General features: G+C 43.8%; 1 protein-coding gene across 6 annotated transcripts in view; it reads right to left on the bottom strand.

The window, feature by feature from the left end:
• fam13a (family with sequence similarity 13 member A) overlaps positions 1 to 23,063 on the bottom strand; it is a 63,536-nt gene extending 40,473 nt beyond the window's left edge. For all 6 annotated transcript variants that reach the window (XM_010888342.5, XM_010888341.5, XM_010888345.5 and 3 more), the window contains exons 1-7: positions 22,959 to 23,063; positions 14,081 to 14,291; positions 12,023 to 12,232; positions 8,229 to 8,406; positions 4,019 to 4,253; positions 3,331 to 3,447; positions 2,091 to 2,177 (exon numbers count right to left, since the gene is read on the bottom strand). In XM_010888342.5, the coding sequence (XP_010886644.2) occupies positions 2,091 to 2,177; positions 3,331 to 3,447; positions 4,019 to 4,253; positions 8,229 to 8,406; positions 12,023 to 12,232; positions 14,081 to 14,291; positions 22,959 to 22,985 (1,065 nt within the window). In that variant the 5' untranslated portion in view covers positions 22,986 to 23,063. The remainder of the gene's footprint in view (positions 1 to 2,090; positions 2,178 to 3,330; positions 3,448 to 4,018; positions 4,254 to 8,228; positions 8,407 to 12,022; positions 12,233 to 14,080; positions 14,292 to 22,958) is intronic.
• Positions 23,064 to 23,166: the final 103 nt, after the last annotated feature.

Genomic DNA, 23,166 nt, shown 5'->3' on the forward strand with positions numbered 1-23,166 from the left:
CCAACTCAAATTTGGCAGGTCGCTTGAACTCCCTGCAGAGTTCACCGCCGAGCCATGAGTCAGGGAAACAACAGGTGAACCGGTTCAGTCAGACGTCCTCAGTGAGTGATGGCGGTAACGAATCCTCTCACGTTTCCCCATCAGATCCAGGACTCGACAGACGAGATTCATTTACAGTCGAGCCCTTGAGCGCTATTAAGACACACGAGCCCAGTCTAATTTAAACAACGTAAGAAATCTGTCCAGATCTTATCTAAGTTGGACGTGACTAATTTACGTATGAATGCCAAACCTACTGTCAACCTTTTCAGGCTGATGGAACATGGGACCTTGAAAGTGCTTTGGTTACCGCGTTATAAATGACGTCACGGGAATCATCTCTGAGGATACTTAAGGGTCACTAAACTGGGATATTATTACTCTGACATGTAATCACTCTGCAGAGAAACAGTTTTTAGGAGAAAAGAATTGCATGTTGCTAGCGTACCATACCCTTAGTAGTGTTATATTCATGGTATTGGGTGTAAGGGCATCGTTTTTTCAGAACATACCAATTACTTATTCGTTATAAATGCCAATTCTATGTAAGAGCACATCAAACTCAGGCCCCAAACATGACTCAGATCCTCAAGTTCACCAGTCTGTTCAGCAACACTGCCATGTCCACAGGTGTCCAGTGCCAGAGTACTAATGGGTAAACAAACATAGCAAAACGTGCATCTCTCCATCTTAATGCACAGCCACCTCATCTAAATGTACAGTGTACTGGTCACTGGTCATGTGAAAGCGTAATTACATTGATGAACAACGTGACCTTAAAAGGTCATGTAGTCTTGACAACCCCACCCAGCCTCAAGACGACTGGCACATCAGACCTGAGGGGTGATTCTAGGTTCTGACCTCTCTGGGGAGTTTTCCTTAGCTCCCACGCTTGAACGTCTTACTGCTTTCTCTCTAGGTGTTTAAAAAAAAAAAAGCATTTTATTAAAAGTAATCTGTCAGTTTGGTTATATATTTAAACAAGGCTGTTATCCGTGACTATCTTAAAAGAACAACTCAGGTAAAAATGCATGGGTTTTTATTAAAGATTTATTAAAATGTTTTATGATCACAACTATTATTAATGCCTAACTAAATCAATTCCATTGATCATTTAAAAGGGAACCGTGAAAGTAAACTCCTGGTGAATCACAGGATATGACTGTATCAGTTGTTTTATGAACGTGGTTTATGTGACAGCACCCAAGTTAAAATGAAAGCAGAGCCACCTTCACCGGAATTCCATCCCAAATTATTACAAATGTTATTTCCTGTGAAACAGATGAATAACACCATTTTAATTCAAAGACAACAGCAACCAAAACAAAGGCTTACCTTGTCCCATGCAGCTTTTCAACAACCTGTCTAATTCTCCCCTCCCTACATTCTATGCTAATCTCATTGTCAGCTCAACATGCATTTCTTATTGAGGCTAACAGGCAATTATGTTAAGTCCCAGAAAACAGATACATTCAACCAGTGCAAGCAGCCATCCTTTTAATTTAATTAAACCTCTAAAGCCAATGTTTACAACTTCCTACAAATTTACTATTTAAGGTTGAAGGCCTGTTGTTAATTTTAACTCCACAGGAAGGACACGTTGTTCGCGTACGTTGTGTGTGTTAGCTGAATTCATGTTGCAGAATCACTGACTTCCTCCTTTAGCAAATCAAGTCATGTGACTTGGTCAGAGCTGCCACTGTCTGCCGCCCATGACTTTCAAAGTCTTGTAAGTAAAGATAAGATATTCTGTGTGTGTGTGTCTGGTTACGGGCATTATGATTGTATTGGGGCGACTGTAAGAAGTGTTTAGGTCTGTACGAGTGTAGGAAACACCTTTTTCTGCTATAAAAACACTGCGAACATCACGTCGACAGGAGCACCTGCTTGTTTTTGTCGGACCAGATCACACCTAAATATCAGCTAGGACTGATAATGCGTCCGTTTCCATGGTTACGGGACAATTAAGAAGGATCAGGTAGACAATTACAGTTCAATCAAATGAACGTTGTAACTTAGTTCAGAGGGAACATTAAATGCACTGGCTGTACCTTCTTTTTCCTGTGGGTGGCGATGGCCTGCTCACGGGATGGTTCCTTTGATTCATTCGTTTTGTCTGGTGCGCTGTGGCCCGCGGCCTGAAAACACAGGATAAGCACATAAGCGTTTCTATGCCGTAAGGTCTATTACACATCCATTTAGAGGTCAAGGTCATGACGATGGACCAAAACATCAGAATGCATTGAGGTCATACAAATACATGCTGTATATAGCCTACCAGTAAGGGTTAGACTATGTTCAAGAGCCCTCAGACATTAAGAACATGGGATCAAATCAAGTATTAGGTCCATGTTTGCTTTCATCCACCTCTATTCACATTCAAACGATCAAGTAAATCCCCTAATTTATTCGTGAAATTAGCTTTTATAAAAGGGTGTTTCCCCTGTAGATCATACATCATACCCGAATGTTCCATTTTCAAACGCCCTCTGACTGATGAGATAAAATCAAGCATAATATGCGTGTGAAAGGAAATCATTTATAATCAGCAGTGTTCTTGAACCTTGATCACTTTCCTGTAGTCCTTCCATAAGAAAACTGCCAATTATACATTGCCCATCACATGTACTCTACACCTCACCACCAAAACAACGTCTGTGCCAAGTTGTGCCAACTAAATGTATGAATAGAAATGTCAATAAACTGAGAGTGGACACCTTGGACAATTTCACGAGCTGAATTCTGAATGGCTTTTCCTGATGTTTTCAGTTCATCCAACACACCCATTCATTCACATGCTAATTATTTGATGTAATGCCATGGATTACTGGTCATTATTTGGCTATGTCTATGTTGGTGGTTTTAAGAAAAAAACGGATGAAGGGGATTTAAATCACCCATTGTCCCTGATAAAAACTGTTTTTTGGAATTGCATACATTTAAAAGCTGAAGAAAGCACAAATCCTAAACGTCTCTGCGTTTGCCGATGCATAGAAAGAAATGGAAAACCGACTGAAGAAACCTGAACTTTTGGACTGCTTTTGGAACACGAACTCACTGTTACGATGCTTTGCCCACAATATATTTTTTTTTCTCCAAACCTTGTCTAAACGTTATGTGACAGTAACTGTCAGTTAAAAGTAGTATGCGAGTGTTGATTCATTCATGTTGAGAATCCCACATTGAACACCCCCCACCCAAAAAACACCTAACTGTCGCAATCCATGAAAGGTGCAAATACATGAAGTCACATGTGCGCGTGTGCACACATACACACACACACACACACACCTCTTTCTTCCTAGGAATGGGTGTGTTTTTTGGCATCTTCGTAGGAGGAGTCAGAGTGCTTGGTGTCCTCCCGAGTCCGATCGGGTCTGTCCCATTACACAGGGAATCCTTGGCCTCCTGACAAGGACATTAAAACAAGTCAACAACAAGCCAGCCACTGACCACTCCGGACATCCAGGCAGAGTAAGACACCGTAGGCTATATAATTTAGGTCCTCCATTATCTTGCACACCGTGAAACAGAATCATGCAATCCGTACATCCCAGGACAGCCTTCCTATTAAACTAGAGCTGCAGCAAGGGACATACTTTGATGAAGATGACAACTGAGCCGACCCCGCGGTTCAACAGAGCCGACCCGGTTTGTTTCTCATCCCCCAACAACAGTGTCCAGAAGGGACAGGACAAACATGCTGTGACACCTGACCCCTGACCCTAAAGAGGTTATGTATTTTGGGAAACGCCGAAACACTGATTGTTTAACAGAAATGCAAACAAGGATGAGAAGGTCACAAAATGCTTTTCCAGCCTCACTTTGTGATCTGTGTGTCTGTAGACATACACCCATTCACATCTACTCATGTTTTCGTCTGCTCAGGTTAGCTAAACAGACATCAAAGAGTTTCTCTAGAGTCATGAAAAATGGATAGATGGGTTGGATACAGCCAAACATTATAGTGGCCACCTACTTTAACAATGATGAGGTTAGAGCGTAAAGGGTCTGGTATGTCTCCTCTGTCAACATCGCTGGCAGCATCTCCGATAGGTTCTGTGCTATGGTCTTGGAAGACGATGTGCTCTTCTTTGGGCTCCTGACACTCATCATGGTTGTGGTTGAAGATAACGACGTGGTTCTGTATCAACTTGGCCATGATCTTATTGCAGATGTTCTGCTCCTGTATTCCGTCGAACCCCGAAGACACACTGGGAACAGAAAGCATTATGGTTAGGGTGGCAAAAGAGAACAGGACACTTTCATAGCTAAAACACGTGACACATTTTAGGATAGGATGGGGCCTCTTCATAGCTAAAACACGTGACACATTTTACGATAGGATGGGGCCTCTTCATAGATAAAACACGTGACATATTTTAGGATAGGATGGGGCCTCTTCATAGATAAAACACGTGACATATTTTACGATAGGATGGGGCCTCTTCATAGCTAAAACACGTGACACATTTTACGATAGGATGGGGCCTCTTCATAGCTAAAACACGTGACACATTTTACGATAGGATGGGGCCTCTTCATAGATAAAACACGTGACACATTTTACGATAGGATGGGGCCTCTTCATAGATAAAACACGTGACATATTTTAGGATAGGATGGGGCCTCTTCATAGATAAAACGCCAAAAATGGCACAGCCATTGATGTACTACAACGACAGACAAGGGTAAATATCTTTCTGTCTTTGCCCTTTGTCCCCCTTTTACCCCCCCCCCTTCTTTATTCCTGACAAATTTTTCTTTGTTATTCATCCCCGCTCCCCATGCTCACCGAAGGAAAACACCAGAAGTAACTAACGCCTACTCCACTGTTCATAGACCTCTATAGTTTTATTGCACAGTAACTGCCATTCACAGTAACTGCCATTCACAGGTTACTACTATACACAACTGCTCCTGTGGCTGTCCTGACCGACCTCGAGCCATTTGCTGTCCACACACCAACCCGTCTCTCCCCATATATTTTAGATGTATCATTTCCCTTTGCAATCATACTCTCCATTTTACTCTGATGCATTACAATAATTTTAGACCCATCCATTTGTAACCTTTCTTTGGAAATAACCTCAAAAATAAATACTTCATCTAAGAGTAGAATCGTATTTCCTATGGACTGATTGTGGGTTCTCTAGTCCATCAACATTATAGAAAAATGATTTTCTGTTGACGCAACCATTCCAGGACTTGACAATTTAGCCGCTAATGGACAGCACCAGCGGAGCCGGGCAAAATGGTGAATCCTTCCAAAGTCCCCCCCTCTATTCACTGCAATGAATAATAAAACACATTTCCTGTCACAAACAAAGCGGCAACAAGATACACACACAACGCATAATGCATCGTTTCCGCAGGCACCCTTTGACTAGAAAAACAAGCAGCGGTCAACAAGGGTCCAGTGGGTTCTGCAAAAACACATTCCACGAACAGCCCTCATGTCATAGCATGAAAACACAACAGTCCATTGGCCAAGTGCTTTTCTGCAGCCCACGTGGGGGATTTATGGCGGCAAAACATGGAGCCCCAGCAGCCTATTCAATAGAAAATAATGGTGGTATATTGCATCGCCTCGAATAGGGCCCATTCCAATAGCACTGCTAAGCCAGGGCTATCCATTAACCCCCCGATACAAACCCACTGAGTCCTTCCTGAACAGCTGTTTCAAATGTAAACATAGACAAGGCTTCAGGTCTAGTTCTGCTGCCCCCTGATTGGCTGAAGGAGGGAACATGTGGAGAACATAGTGTACAGTAGGTGTTTGCCACATTCTGGTCCTGTTACTGTACCATAGAGTTAAACGGAGTACATACAAGCCATAAAGCTCATTTTAGGACCACACCAATAAAGGACAGAGCCTAATAAAGCCCCACCCCCGGCACACAAAAGCAAAACCAAAGGCTGTGTCCCTCCCGCGATAGTGACACATAACCTTTACCGTGAACAGGCTGTCAGGGGGGGATATAGGCTTGCCCCTACACATAGATGAACATAGATAATTGGCATGAATGTGATGCTTTCTATCAGGAGAGTAGCCACTTATACACAGGATGGGAACACCGACAGACAACAGTTATTGGCAGCGTGACCATGACAGTGTTTGGGAAGGATGACCAAGACACCCTACAGCCCACTAATAACAATACAGACCAGGCCCAGGGCTTGGTGGTTACATTACACACCATCAGCACGCATCAGGCAATGGAAAGAATAATCACAGTCCTGCTGAAATGTCAGTTAGCGACAGTAAAGTAATAATTTACATTTTAAATGTGCTTTTCTATGAGGTAGTCTTTTCAAATGATCAAATCACCAAGTATCACTGAACCTTTGCTCAGCGAAATTTTCCAGCTAGGAGGAGTTGGCGAAAAGATGTGAAAAGAAATGACAAAAGATGTGAAAAGAAATGACAAAAGATGTGAAAAGAAATGACAAAAGATGTGAAAAGAAATGACAAAAGATGTGAAAAGAAATGACAAAAGATGTGAAAAGAAATGACAAAAGATGTGAAAAGAAATGACAAAAGATGTGAAAAGAAATGACAAAAGATGTGAAAAGAAATGACAAAAGATGTGAAAAGGCTTATTTACAAATTACGCTACATTTTCCGAGACATCAAAGAATACTTGAGAAGCTAGGTTATGCCGTTGTGTAAACCTACAGATATTGATCGCTCGAGAGCCTCCTTCCCGAGTTAGTGCACTCCACATTTTTGACAGAGCCCCCTCCGGAGTTTTGCAAGTGTGGAGATTTCTTTTTTGGCACACCTCAAACCTGCCTGTTTAAATTAAAAACGCTACAGACATTATCATGAAAACTCAAGACAAGTCGATCTTGCGTTTTATATTCTCTCTCTCTCTCTCGCAATGTCAACAAGCCCTTGAAGATTATCTAACAGACAATATAAACAGTAAAAGAGGCATGCACAATGCTGGTCTCTAGTACCTACGGTGATGTTTTCCCTTGCGCTAGTCATGTTTTGTTAAGGTCATGAGCTGGGCCGGACAACAGCTCCCCCCCCCCCCGCCGCCCCCAGTGAGTGTGTGTTTCAGAGTGTGTGTGTGTGTGTGTTTGTGTGTGTGTTAGTGCTAGTGGGAGACGGGGGTGGAAACGAGCAGAGGGTGAGAAAGGTCAAGAAGGGGTATGCTACAGCTTGTGCCCATGTTCTCTCGCTTTCTCAATTTCCCCCGCCCAGACGGCAACATACGGCAATGAAAGTTTAGAATAGAAAAATGTTGACTGAAATACAAACATCCATCATCCTAATTCCAAGTGAGCCGAGCAGCCTCATTACAGAGATAGCTGTGTGTGTTATTCAAAGACTGCTGCAAAGAGGCCTTAATGACAGACCAGAGTGGACCAAACCAGACTGGAATCAGACCAGACTGGACCAAACCAGACAGGACCAAACCAGAATGAACAGTCCTCTAAGGCATGATGGCAAAATGCTTTTAGGATAAATCAACATCCAAGCAAGGTTTTTGTATGCTTGTTAAGAAACATGATACCTTTTATAAAGCAGACCCCAGCTTTATAAAAAGTACAGTATTGATCCATGGCCTAGTTAAGGAATTTAATATAGTTTATAAAGCAGGGGTAAATAGTACAGTATTGATCCAGGGCCTTGTTAAGGAATGTAATATAGTTTATAAAGCAGGGGTAAATAGTACAGTATTGATCTATGGCCTTGTTAAGGAATGTAATATAGTTTATAAAGCAGGGGTAAATAGTACATTATTGATCCATAGCCTTGTTAAGGAATGTAATATAGTTTATAAAGCAGGGGTAAATAGTACTGTATTGATCCATGGCCTTGTTAAGGAATGCAATATAGTTTATTATGCAAGGGGAAATAAGTATCCCTTCACTATTTAGTTGCACTGGATAACGGTGACATAACATGAATTTTTAATTCATATTTTAACATCATGAATTAAACTTTGACAGACGTTTACCGTTTACATTCCTTTAAACCCCAAAGCACCAATCCTGTTTAACCATTTACTCCACAACGACAATAAAACACTTGAGACATTCACCCTCAACTAGAGCTAAGAACGCTCAAGACAAAATAGCGGTCACAAATTACGGAACACAAACCGCGCAACCCAATGGAAGACCACGGACAAGCCGGGGGGGGGGCGACCCATCTGTCTCAAAGGTTCACTCACTGGAAGACGTTGGGGCCGAAGACGGTTGCCAGGTTGAGAGCGGTCATGCGGTTCTCCTGGTGGCGCTGGTCCACCTGGGCGAGAAAGACACAGAGGTACCGCAGGAGGCTGTAGTGTTGGTCCGGAAGCCGTCGTAGGATGTCCTTCAGGTCTGAGCAGAACCCATCCTCACTGCTCTCTGTGGAGGTAAGACAAGATGAGAAGAACAACCCTCTGTCCAGTTTGGACAAGCAGAGGCACTTTCTACCCCTTCTCTGGCCGCAACAGGTTGGACGGCTTAAGCCTGGACTAAGGGTTACCTTGCTCAGCCAGGGTCTCATCCCTCTATGGAGAGTCAACTTATGGACTGTCAGGTGAGTATTTGAGTGCAGGCTTAGTATAAAATAAGTGTCAGACTACCAAAACGCCTGAACAGAACTGCATTCATGCCAAACTATAGTTTTGTTCAGGGAAATCCATCCATGACTGTCAAGTGGAATAACCTGTGTGTGGAACCCTGGGTAATGGCTTTCGATTTGATCTACCCACAACATGTGGGGGGTGGTCTACTGCAGTCTCAGCTAGGAGCCCCACAGCAGGGCATGGAAGATGGAAGGGTTGTTATGTCAAAGGGTGTGCAAAACAGTCCAACTGAACCAAGGGGGAAACCTTACCAGTTTCTGGGGGGAAAAAGCACCAAATCATGAGTGTGACCAAAATCGACCAATAGATTTAGTAATGTCCAACATATTTGCGCTCAACATACTTATGTACGTATTTAATAACTCGCTTGATCTGGAGTGGAGAATCTACCCACATATCGGTCTAGTACACAATTGAAGTCCGCGACCACGAACAGATTAGTCCGCAGTTAGTCTCTTTTGACCTAAATAACAAGCACGGACGTAGGCTTTAGTTGTGGCGGCACAGAATCAGCTGAGGGCAAAGATGGCAAGTTGCAAAAAAGCCTACTAACACAGATAAAATCCTAACTTTAGATCGACAGCTGTGGTTCAGTTAAATGCAAATGGACATTTAAAAGAGAGTGACGTACACACCTGCTCTAAATATGTAATCTAGGACCACCGTGGTGGTAATACCTGAGCATTAAAGGCAGGACAGGGAAAACTAGTTGATGTGTGTACTTGGGATTCATAAATAGGTCAGAGGTGGACTTGGGGACATATCTGCAGAACCTGTTTGAGGCGGACCTGTGTGTGTTTGTGTGTGTAAGAGGGGAGGTGAAGTGGATCAGATGAAGATGTATCCCTCCCTCTGCCAAAACTGCCGAGAACACACTTACCCCTTGATACATCTGTGACCTTTAGAGAAATACTGGAAATATACATTTCTTGGATCTTTTCTCTCAGCTCGTTGTGATTGTATCTTTGTTCACTGTGTTCTTTGTCCATACATTCCTAACTTAATTTTTTGCTTGTGCTTACTTGCAATTTCACCAGGACTACTGTACTGTATGCGGTTTTCAACACTTACAGTTAAGCTGCCATATCGTTGGGCTGTGTTGAGGAACTGGCAGATACAGGTAGGTTATTACATGATTCGATTGACACTGAGCACGATGGAAATTCACCACTTCCTTCAGGCAGCCACTCTGTAGCCACCTGTGTTTAAGTTCATGTTGCATTACCCAGTTGTCTGCCACCTCATTCCATGTTGGCAATGACGACGCAATGCTCGGCTGTCTGTCCGACTCTGGATACGCTGCCTAAATAGACTGTCTATTTGTATCGTGCTTATCTTTGCAATAACGTAGCCAGGGGTTCCCAACCTAGGGGCCAATCCCTCTGAAGGACTTCTGATCACGGCCGCTGGGCGCAAGGTCTGCTGGGAAAGTCGTACGTACAACATTCTCTCAGGTGAAGAAACTACTTGGAAAGTTATCTGCGGTCAACCTGTGCATTACACAACACGGGGATGAACTTCACTCTGCTAACCAGTAACCTGATAAACAATTAAAAATAATTTCCATATAAAAGACAGGAAATGACATCACCAAAAATATACCACTTTTATTAATTTTTTCAAACTGCAATTCGGATACATTTCATCTGCTTTATCGTTGCCATGCCAGTCACTCAGCACTAAAGTGCCTCGCGTGGTGAACCGGGCCCATGCGCTTAGGTTCACCATTGAAAAAAGCCAACGTGTAACACTAGCTGCCAGGGGGACAGAATGTCAGCCAACACACCAGGTTTTTAGATAGGTTTCCTGGCAACCGTGATTCGCCATCTGTGGTCATCCCACCGAAACACGTGCCACACCCAGAGAGTGGGAACATTCAGGTCACCCTACACCTCTGGGGGTGGGTGGGGGGGCTTGGCATCCACTGGCCAGTGGCTTAAGGGGCATCCTATTAGCAATACCTCGACCCGTCTATTTTTTTCCATCCAACCCTTCTGCTGCCTGATCGTCCGTCTATCTGTTCCCCTCCTCCGGTTTAATTCTGTGCTCCACCTTGGCACGGGGCCTTGAACCGTCGGTTTATTCTCACCAAGCCATATTCTGCTCCTTAAATGACTTGTCCACTGCGGTCTCCTAATGGATCCGCTGGCTTCGAGCCCGACAAATAAGCCAATTCATCCAACAACTGTATAATATACACTCATCTCTGACAACTCAGAAGCACTTGGAAGCGAAATGGCTGCATCCCAAATGGAACGCCATTTCCTACATTGACCAAAGCGCGACAGTCCCTGGCCAAAATAAATGCACTACACTGGGGAGAGATTCCTTTCCCATCTCATCATCCAGAAATAACTAAGTCACTGTTCTCCGGTCCTGGTCTGGTCACACTGAAGGCTTGAACAGTTTTACATGTTCACGTTTTGCATTAGTCGTTTAGCAGCGTGACTAGCGGTGCGTTCGTTTCAAGATGCTTTGCTGGGACAACCACACCACCCGCTGAGAATAGGCACACAAGTTTTTGTTTTGCGTGAGGGCTACGGGCAAAAAGTAGAGCGGTGTTCTTGACCAGAATAAGGCCAAAATACAGCCTGTGATGGTCATGACCAGAGTCAGGCCAGTACACAGTCTATGACGGTAATGACCAGAGTCAGGCCAGTACACAGTCTATGATGGTAATGACCAGGCCCGGCTCCAGGATGAAATTACTTAGGGGGCATTTGTTTTATATACAATTTGCAGTGTTTATGGGGAAACAAAACTGGGGGGGCACAAATTCTATCTGGAGGGGCAACGCATCCTTTTGCTCCCCCCATGGGGCCGGGCCTGGTAAAGACTAGAGTCAGGCCAATATACAGTCTATGACGGTAATGACCAGAGCCAGGCCAGTATACAGTCTATGACGGTAATGACCAGAGTCATTCCAGTCTACAGCCTGTGACGGTCATGACCAGAATTAGGCTATTATACAGTCTGTGACGATATATGACCAGAGTGTGGATGTTGTGTGTGCATGTGTCCCATCCACACCCATGCCCCAGTTAATTCTGCAGAGAGACATGTACTCCAGCACAGTGTCCAACCTAGCCAGTGACCCGTGCAACAATCTAAAGACCAGTTGTTGTTCTGAGCGAATCAACAGCCACAACCTTGACCTACATCGAAATGGAGAACACAGCACAATCTCGTTTTGCATTACCCGGTTCCACCGACGGGTGGAGATTTCTCCTTAGCGCCAATGGAATGGTCGAAAATAAGCATTCCCTGCCCATCCGGGGAACCGAGCCGTTCCGAAATAATAGAGTAGGATCAAATTAAATTATCATAGTTGCACCTATCATGTCATGGAAACCCTGTCACACACACTCATTTGAAACAGTAATGTTGCTTACGCTGGTGCTGTTGTATCAAGGCATTCTGCACAGTAGAGTCAACGAGGCCTTCTGGCAGGTCCCTGACGTACTGTTTGAGCAAGCTGGCCACCGTACACACGTCTGCCTCATCCATGAAATTTACGTCCTCGCCGCTCTCCAGGCGCTGTTTAAGCACCTCCACGGCCCGGACGTTACCGTTCACCCTAAACAGACCCTCCTGGTGCAGGGCTGGGGTTCCAGGTGGATGGTGTGACATGGAGGATAAAGGGACCAACATTGAGGGAGAAAGGCAAAGAGAGAAATTAGGGGACGATTGGGGAAGAGAGAAAAGGGAAAGTCAGTCTCCACAGATTCAGTGCCAGGTTTATAAGTTACATTTCAACAATGTTATGGGAACGTGTGTCCTGCTTTAATCACTAGGACATCCTATTAAGGCGCCATTACCTGCATAAAACACTTGAAACTGTGGCTGTAAACTGCAGTCTACAGGGCAAATCGCTATAACCAGCGTCCTCGAAGAATTCATACAGAAATGCCATAACGAGGTTACTTATTTTACATAAGAGGCATGTTTGTTCTGCGTTGCATGTGTATCTATGTTAACGAACCAAAACATTGCATTCCTCTGGGCGTCGCCTAGACTAGCGAGCTGCAATGACAACATTACCGCGTCGGAGAAAAAAAAAACACGAGCAACCGCTTACAAAAAACGGAAGGAAAAAAAACACACCTCTTTGTCCACTTGGCTGCACATGGTTGCTTAACAACACTTCAATAGGCTGACTGATAAGCCACACCTACAATGAACGTGCAAAGTGATGAACTTGAGGGAGCCACGTGGCGATGAAGTGGAGCTCTAACTGCCATATCATAGCATCACACTGACCTCTAGTGGCCAAATAGGGGAAGTAACTGGACCACAACAATATACTTTTTTTGTATTTTATTATTATTTAATTTAAACCCATTTTTCCCCATTTCAATAGCAATTTGTGTTATCTAAATTTCCTTGTTTCCAATTATGGCCTGGTGTTGTTGCAACATCTCCACAGCAGGGTTAGAAGAGTGTGTACGGTGATGTCCCATTGCCCTTCGTGGCAAGCCGTTCGGGCATCATATCTTCTTACTTGCTCTGCCAGAAAGTTTTTCCATATGCACTGGAGGAGAACACATGGCCTGGCCAACAACCTCAACTGATCTCAAAGGACCCTGACCTACCACTTGTCACTAGAGCGTGACAAGACAAAGCCACCATGTCTTCCCAACTACCCAAACTTGCGCCGGCCTATACTGGACCCCTGCAACAAGGCGGCAACCAGGACCAAGTGCACAAAGCAGTAATGCGAGGCGCTGACCTAGAACGGTTGTTCCCAAACCTCTCCTGGAGAGCCCCAGATGTCTCTCAGTGAACCCCGCCTCATTTGAATAAAGTAGCATCAATGGCTTGATTATTACTAGACAAGCTGATTCAGGTGTGCTGCCTTTAGGTGGGGGGGGCCGGGGGGGTCCCCAGGTGAGCTTTGAGAACCGCTGACCATTAGAGCACAGAGCTACTTCCGGCCTCCATTGCAAGACTTTATAACATACGAATGGACTGGGTAAGGCCAACATTTTAATACACTCTTTCTCAATCCATTCTCTGGATTAAATCTTTTGTTTTTTTGTTTTTCTGTTCTCAAGTGGAAAAACACACAAAGCTGAACTAGCCTACTGTATGTTCATGCCTGTTGGTTTGTGAAGCGACTTTGGACTGAGAGCTAAAACTGTCACTGTTGTCTTGACATCGGATGACTTATTGACTGCAATAGAGAAAGAAATAGCAGCAACTATCAGAGCAATGGCTCCACTCACTGATCATGGATTTGACGTTTAAAAAATAAAAACTTAATAAGAATAATTAGCCTACTGGTACAACACGCTACCATCACTATAAAAATATCCCCAGAAGTAAAATGAATGCCAAATGTCCATCCCAAAATGACTCTTCAGTTGACGTGAATTAACCAAAAAAAATCATCCCCTCCTCCTCATGCTCTCTGAACTCCCCTTGACCTCACGGCCGTCGGTTCATCTCACCGTGGTCTCGGAGGAACCGCACCATGCTCCGCACCACCAGGGGCACGCCGTCCTTCACCAAGCCCTGCTCCCTGAGCTCCAGCAAGGGCACGCCGAACACACCGCCCCCCTCGGCCCGCGCTCCCCGGGCTCCGCCGGGGATCCCCCGCAGCGTCGGCAGCTGGACCATCCTCTTCATGTCCTCCCTGATCTGCACCGCTGCCTTGCTGTGCTGGAGGTAGGAGCAAAACAGAGAGCAGCAGTCAGCGTCATTCACCACCAGCACCGCTGACATGGCCGGATAACCTCCTGAGCGAGCGCGGAGAGTCTTTCAGCGTACGGAGCGATGGAGAAACCCCTCGGCCAGAGCCATACTGATACACACACCGACGCAGCCTCACCAGCAGGTGCGAGGAGCTTGTGTTGGAAGAGGAAAAGGGGCGGGTTCGGGCTCTTACCGGTTGCTACGACAAGGTTCCGGTTACTATGCACACCTGAGGGGAGGGGTGAGGTCTGAGACAGGCGCGGTGAGTGAGACGATAGCTGGTGCGCGCGCGCGCGCAGACACACACACACACACACGCACACACACACACACACACGCACACACACACTGAACTTCAAGCTGGGATTCTTCAAGCTGATGCAAACGTCTTGTACTAGAGCTAACACACATACGTCCACCCACTGCTGTACATGAGATAAGGCCTTATTTATACAGTGTGTTTTAACATGGAAGAGTGCCTGCGTGTGAGTGTGTATCAGCTGTTCACCATATCTAAACCTTTACTCAGTGAACTCGCCACCTGCTTAAAATCTGACGGCACACAGTATCTTTCTTTCTGTTTCCCTACATGATACTCACAAGACAAGATGTATGGGACACTCTAAAATGAACTGTGGCAAAACCGCAATGGAAAGCAACGCATTTCTTCATTTCCACAGTCAGCTTTGACTTGATCTTCCTTGACGCTTCCATGAACTTCTCAGGTACTATTCTGATGCACGGCATGTCACTACAAACAACTGCGCTAAATCCCTCACTTGGGTTGACCTAGTTTTACATATTTAGGTGTTTGTTAAATTTATGAGAGTAATCTAAAGAACAAATATTTAGTCTACATTTTAGGATGTGATTTGAATGCCCCCTAAAATAAAATAATTTCTGGGTGAACAAATAATATGAATCACAATCATTACACTGTAACTGTAGATATTATAGACATGTTTACATATTTATTGTCGTCATATAACATACTGTACCCTCCTCATCTAGTGAAGCTGGTCCAACTACACCCCCCCCCCCCACCCCAAAAACCCTCCACCTCAAATAATCACACATCAAAATCAAGAAATATTGGAACAAATCTATATGGCAATGCAAATAAAATTATAACATACATAGAACAGTATTAGCCTATATTCAGAGGATGAATATATACAGAAGATGCACTAAGAATTATATTTAGAGCAGTAGATGTGTTAGAGTGAATTACATTCTGCCAAAAGCACACATCACATTGCAAATACACAAAACACCCAAAATCTCCTCTACACAACAACAAAACTGTAACCTCTCTGGATCAAAGGGCTTTGGTTCACACACTGGTCCGTTTCACACTGACCATGTGACGCCCCAGTCACACTAGGGGGCACCACTTCAAAAGAGACAGAGGAGAGAGAGAGAGACAGAGGGGGGAGAGAGAGAGAGAGAGAGAGGGGGGGGGGGGGAGAGACAGAGCGGGGAGAGAGAGAGAGAGCGTGAGAGTGAGAGAGATATCTGTAACGGCATCTTGGCTACCTGAAACAGGGCATCTTGGCTACCAACAGGGCATCTTGGCTACCTGAAACAGGGCATCTTGGCTACTTCAATATTTATAGGGCCTCTTTGCACTCTGGACATTAATGTCAATGGGCCATTACAGCTTTATATGAAAAATACACATATGACCAAACATTATTCCTTGTAAGATAACATATCTCTCCTGTCTATTTGTAATGATGCCCTGGAAACTACAAAACTAGAAATCTGTAATACAATAAAACAAAAACTAATTGACTCTATTAACCTAACCCTAATTCACAAAACTAAATTGATGTTAATAGATATTTTTAAAACATACCTTCTTTGCTGTTAGAACCATGACTTATTATTCCAATAGGGCCATTACCATAAATAACCCTGACTAGAAAAAACAGGCAATGCTGCAAAAACAACAATTGGCAACATTTGGAAGTAATGGCAAAAGTAGCTTACCTTTAACCTGTTCAATACCCAAGATAATGTAACAAATCTACAAATTCGTTATAAGGGAGTATTAAATCCAGCAACATCACACTAATATTTATAGGTTGGAACCAGATCAGACAATTCTACTGTGGAATTCTTTAGTTATAGATCCTGAAAAGTAACCCGCAAAGCATTCAATTCATCCTTATGAAACGACCCCTGACCTCTGTGTAAAATATGAAAGCTTGGGAGTTGAGACTATAGCTTAGAATTTGTCCCCTGGAAACTAGTCTTGAAGGAGTTGCTGAAGTGGCTTGCCTGTATCTTTATCCAAACCCAAGATATGGCCAAAATCTTTTATGAAGGAGTCATTCCAAAAGGATGAATTGAATGCTTTGCGGGTTACTTTTCAGGATCTATAACTAAAGAATTCCACAGCAATTGTCTGATCTGGTTACAACCTACAGATAACAGTATGAAGTTGCTAGATTTAATCCTCCCAAAATGTTACCTATTGCTATTTTGGTATGGTTGCATATTTGGTGAAGTCACAAACAGTCAAAGTACATGGTGATTTTGACAATTTTATAGATTTTTGGCCATATCTTTTCCTTAGATAAAAATACAGGCATGCTACTTCAGCTACTCCTTCAGACTTAGCCCCCAGTTAACATATCCAAAGCACCAGTCTCAATTGTTAAGCTTTCATATTTTTCAAAGAGGTCAGAGTTCGTTCGGTAAAGATAAATTGTGCATTTAAAAGGGTAAATTGCAGGATCAATAACTGAACAATTCCACTGTAAACTTGTCTCACCCTGTTACAACCTATAGATACAACTGTGTAGGTGACAATTTCAGAGGTCAGGGGTTGTTCAATATGAATGAATTGAACAATTTCAAGGGTAATTTGCAGGATCAATAGTAATATTGACTCATACTGTAATATCTTGTAGATACAAGTGTCTAGTAAATAGGTTACCAGGTGGGAAATGTTACCTATTGTTGTTTTTGCTGCATTGTCTGCTTTGTGCATTTAGGGACATTTATGGTGTGGTTTAAGAGAGGTCTCTTAGAGGCCCTATTGGATTGTAAAGGTATGATTATCTGAGAACATTAAAATGATGTTGTTTACATTTATACTTCTCATGCTATGTCATAGCATGTTCTAAATCATCTATCAATATACAGCTGGAAAAATAGAGTTAAGATATTGTTTTAGATCATTTTGTGAAATAGAGTTAGGGTTAGAATTTAGAGAGGTCTCAAAGTGGCCCTATTGGGATGTAAATGGATGATTATCGGACAAAAAAATAAAAAAGGTAACTTTCATTCACACTTTATGTTGTATAATAACAAATTCTACACCAAACTTCCAATCTAATTTAGAGAAAACACAGTTTAGACATAGCGTTAGGGTTATGGTCTCCAAGATGCCCTATTTTCCTAAATTTGGTTATTTTCACTATATTTTTCATAATATAACAAATATCTACAGTTGTTTGTAATTAATATGGATTTTTCTATTCATTTCCTATAATAAGTTAATCAATTCCCACAAAATGAAGTGTTATAATAAAATTATCTGTATTTTGGTCCATCTGATAGGGCCTCTGTGCTACCTACAACTTATAGTTTGAAATGATCATAAATCCCAAAATAAATGACACAACATTGTAAAACTGCATGCAACTAACAGGAGAGTTCTAAGGAACATGCTGGCAAAGTTAGAAATGTCTGACAGCATCAGGTCATGAACATTTCTTATCCACCTTTGCAAATTGTCTTCGAACATCAGATGGATGTACAATCATGCAATCTACTGAGATTATTTCCCCCCGTTTGAGACAAAAACAAATTACCATGGATAGAATGAGAGAGAACAATCTTATTACTAGCTACCTAGTTATGATCCCTCAAAGACTGAAAAAAAACTATAAAGCTCTCTTTTTTTTAGGTATTGCTATAAGATAGGGCCTCTAGGCTACCTGTCTCCAGTGTTTTCGTAATTAAATGTAAAATTTTACAGATTATAACAAAAATTACTGTTTGTAGCATTGAAAATATTTATTCAAGAAGAGAGAGATGGTAACCTAGAGGCCTGACAATACTTCTAAATAGAGAGAGAGAGAAAGACAGAGAGAGAGAGAGAGATTGAGAGAGGCAGAGAGAGACGGAGCACAGAATAGAGAGAGAACAGATGTGCCTTGGCAAAAGCATTTTCATGCAAATACAGCATATGAAATACAGGACAGATGCATCTGATACCTGCCTGAATCAGTCCCCAAAATGACTTGCAATCAACACAGTGCAAAAGAGGCTTCTGGATGGCAGTTTATTCCCCCACAATGTCCACTCTATCCTCTTCTTCCAATCTTGGGGTCTCCAATTCCTCACTACGGCGTTTAATCATTGCCGTTGGATTTGAACACCAGGATGTGTCCTCAGATGCACAAGCCGCCAGTCTGCTCAGCTTCTTGCTCTACCAGGAAGTCAGCGGGATGACCACATACGAGTTTTGAGGAGCACGATGTCACTAGGAGTCGCTAGAGCACAAACAGGCAATTAAGGCCATCTGGTCACCCGTTCCTCCTAAACAACCATCTGAACTTGGCCAGTAGAAACTCTGGAAAAACATTTGGCAACATTAGGGGCAACGGGGGTCCTAGCGGTTGGGGCAACCGACCAGCGTCTGGAGGGATCAATACACCTGTTGTCATTCCACGTCCACACCTCGGCAAGGTAGATGTGCTATTGTCTTAGCATCACAAATAGTTCTGATAGCATGATGACTTTTACACTGTGCTATTGGTTGCATCTGGTGCTATTTGTTGCATTTTTTAAATATAGTTTATCTCTGGTTTTTCCCCCTTCTTTCGCAATTCCGTATTCTCCAGTTAGGGCAGTGACTTTTAAACCACCTGCTTGGTCTCTCTCTCCCTGTTTTTCTCTCATCCAGCTCTGGTGAGCAATAAACCTCTGTTCTCTCCCATGAGCTTGGAGTCATGACCTGTCAGTCCATGGATTCTTCCTCTCCCTCTCTGATTATGTGCGACTGGATTACTAATACGTGTTAAAGATACATTACAGGATCTCATGAACACACAATACATATATATAATTAGTTATTTTAACATATCATAGTCATATATTGTGTATCACAAAGTGGATTCTTTTCATTTTATTCAGCAGGTCTTAAGATATAAAAGGGAAGTCCTTGAAAGCTTCCCTGTACATCAAAAATGTATGCATATTTTAGGACATTAACATACAGCTGTAAGATCTGCAATGATTTCTTTCGATAGGCAACATGCAATAGTGTCATTTATTTAATCAACTCACCACCTGGGTGGTTTAAAGCTAGCCTGGGCACATAACTGTTTGTGCTGTCTTGCCAAATCACAGCCATCCACAAACAACTGAACACATTCATCCCTCTGATAATGGTGACACAACTGAACTACTCGTCTTCCACTGACTAAATGAGATGACTCAATCTCAGCTTCCCCTTACAAAGAAAAAAGATATTGGGACAAATGAAAAATGTGTTTTATATTTCAAAACGCATTTCCATGCATTAAATGTATTTTGCATGAACATTTCTATTTGGTTTTAGGCACACCATTCAGATTGTATTTGGACATGTTAAAGAATGAGTATCTATACCGTAGCGGATGCCATATTGCTGGGAGCAATATGACATCCCCCCCCCCCCCCACACACACACACTAAGGCTGTTGACATGTTCATTACTACGAGGCAGTAGGAGGCAATGATTATAATGACGTCTCACAGTTTGACTCGTTAATTTAGTCACACTTTCATCTTGACAGTGTGATTACAACCTAACCTTCTCAGGATGCCTGCTGGGGGCCCATGGATTACATAAACACATTGGACTTCAAAAATCTGGAGGTTCTTGTCCCTCACAGTGAGAGTTTCACTGTAATTGAATGAATATTTCAGCTGTTTACAAAACAGTACAATATAATTAATTGTATAATTTGATAAAAGTAATTGCATCAATGAACACAGAGAGCTGAGACAAGGAAACATTTCCAAAACAGTTTTGTCGGTGAGTGCATTGTCAGCCTCTCCAGTACGTCTGTAGTCATCCTCTCCTGTACGTCTGTAGTCATCCTCTCCTGTACGTCTGTAGTCATCCTCTCCTGTGTCTGTAGTCAGCCTCTCCTGTGTCTGTAGTCAGCCTCTCTAGTACGTCTGTAGTCAGCTTCTCCTGTAGTCAGCCTCTCCTGTGTGTCTGTAGTCAGCCTCTCCTATACGTCTGTAGTCAGCCACTCCTATACGTCTGTAGTCAGCCTCTCCTGTACGTCTGTAGTCAGCATCTCCTGTACGTCTGTAGTCAGCCTCTCCTATACGTCTGTAGTCAGCCTCTCCTATACGTCTGTAGTCAGTCTCTCCTGTACGTTTGTAGTCAGCCTCTCCTATACGTCTGTAGTCAGCCTCTCCTATACGTCTGTAGTCAGTCTCTCCTGTACGTCTGTAGTCAGCCTCTCCTATACGTCTGTAGTCAACCTCTCCTATACGTCTGTAGTCAGCCTCTCCTATACGTCTGTAGTCAGCCTCTCTTATAAGTCTGTAGTCAGCCTCTCCTTTATGTCTGTAGTCAGCCTCTCCTATACGTCTGTAGTCAGCCTCTCCTATACGTCTGTAGTCAGCCTCTCCTTTATGCCTGTAGTCAGCCTCTCCTATACGTCTGTAGTCAGCCTCTCCTATACGTCTGTAGTCAGCCTCTCCTTTATGTCTGTAGTCAGCCTCTCCTATACGTCTGTAGTCAGCCTCTCCTATACGTCTGTAGTCAGCTCAGTCTTGTGGTGGTCATAGCCTGTGCAGTTGGTCAGCAGTTAAGCCTGTCTGAGCTACTCCGCCTGTCAGTGACACAAGCCTTGGCGAGCAGATGCCCACTAAATCCGTAACCCACCAACAAACATCACGCACCTTCATGCACACACACACACACACACACGTTTACTTAAGCTATCTAAATGGAAGACCACTTGATTGCCCTTAAAAAGTTATATTTGTATTAATCCTAATCCTAAACCTAACCCTTACTCTAACCTTAACATCAATAACCTAACCTTAACCCAACACTAACCTTAACCCAACACTAACCTTAACCCAACACTAACCTTAACCTAATAATAAGCTTAACCACTACCCTATATAATAACCCTAACCCCAAATGTGTCTTTAAATCTAGAACTAACCCCAAAAATAATACTAGCATTCCTAAAACGGGGACTGGAAAAACAGGCGTTTTTTCTCATTTGACCAGTTTGATGAGGTTTTTGTGTGTGATATATGGTTCACTCACAAACACACACACGTACACAAACAGCCTCCCACTGGTCAATCACGTGGTCTGTAGACTACAAAAAGGGATAAGCGGACTACTCACCCAGCTTACAAATCACACGCAACTCTGTTTGACCTGTCTTTCTCACTCTCACACACACACACACACACCTCTAATGACTCTTGTCCACTACTACAACCTATCATCTAGTTCATGCAGATGAAAGGAATTGCATGTCAGTAGCTAATGGCCAATAGCCCTCCGTTCCACAGTGATTAGCCCTATTCACCCCTTCTTTCCCTCCTCCTCCTCCTCCTCCCCCTCCCCCCTCCTCCTCCCCCTCCCCACCACACCAGCGTGACATTGTCTTACAGCTACATACACCTCTTCACATCCTGAGAGAGTTGCTTCCCGCAAACAACCGAAACGGCCTCGATCGCAAAAAACAACAACCTGTGGAGCCCTAAAGAGGTCCACACACACACACACACCCCCACTGAACTACGGGACCATTTGGGAGCAGCGTGTTTCTATCGAAGGCTAACGAGAACGCGTGTCCCGAGCGGAACGCGAGCGCCTCTTCTCATTCACCCCGTCGCAAAAGACTGGATCTGTGTCTCCCTAAGCTGACTCACAGAGGGGGACAGCAAGCCCTTACATGCTCCCTCTTCCTCCCTCCCCCTCTCAATCCCTCCGTCTCCTGACTTGGGTGGCCTTGAGAGCAACTGCTCTGAAGGAGGCCCGAGCTGTGGAACCACAGCTGCACCACTGGCAGTCCCTAGAAGTGGCTTGGAAGTATGGTCGATTCCACGCTAGTGGTTTACGCGCCAGGTCCTCAGTGAGACTTTTCAGGGGAAATTACTGTGTTTTGTTTAGTTTCAGTAACCACATTCCGCAGCTGTGGCTCCTGGGACATGGAACATTTCTCGAGCGTTTGTCGCGTCAGTTTAAAATGATGCCATCTTGCGTCGTAGCCTGTCGGGGGAAGTCTGACAGAGAACGACACGAGTTAACAGTGATGGGGGGGGGGGGGGGGGGGGGGGTCTGTTAGTAGCCTGGATAATTGTTTAATATGCGGAGGGAGTTGTAGAGAGGAAAGGAAATATACTGCAGTCCCGCGACAGCCAGATGTCATTTTTAAGAAACTGTTATGGGCCCCCCGACTGATGTTAAAGGCAGCTCGGCTGTCACGAACACGCACACAATTCCTACCCTTACAAGCCCACCGCACACACCACCACGAAAGAGTGAGCAGGCTATGTCTGACCAAGCTATGAGAGTGTCCCGCAAACATCCGTAAAAACACAAACCTCTCTGCCAGGCTGAGTAAAAGGCTTTTGTGCTGTACTTACACAGATGGTGAGCGCCCCAGCCCCCATTCTTCCAGGGAAATGTCCGCAGAAGCGAAGGATGAAGAAAAACTGCTATCCTCCCTCCTTCTCCTTTCTCCTCCACCCTTCTTGTCCCGGTTACACGCCTTTTGAACTCGGCCCGAGGCTGGGAAAGTCTTTGACCCAGACCGGCGCCATCCAAAAGTCCCCGTACAACAGCCAAGATAAT

Source organism: Esox lucius, chromosome 25 (genome assembly GCF_011004845.1).
Source record: "Esox lucius isolate fEsoLuc1 chromosome 25, fEsoLuc1.pri, whole genome shotgun sequence".
NCBI lineage: Eukaryota > Metazoa > Chordata > Actinopteri > Esociformes > Esocidae > Esox > Esox lucius.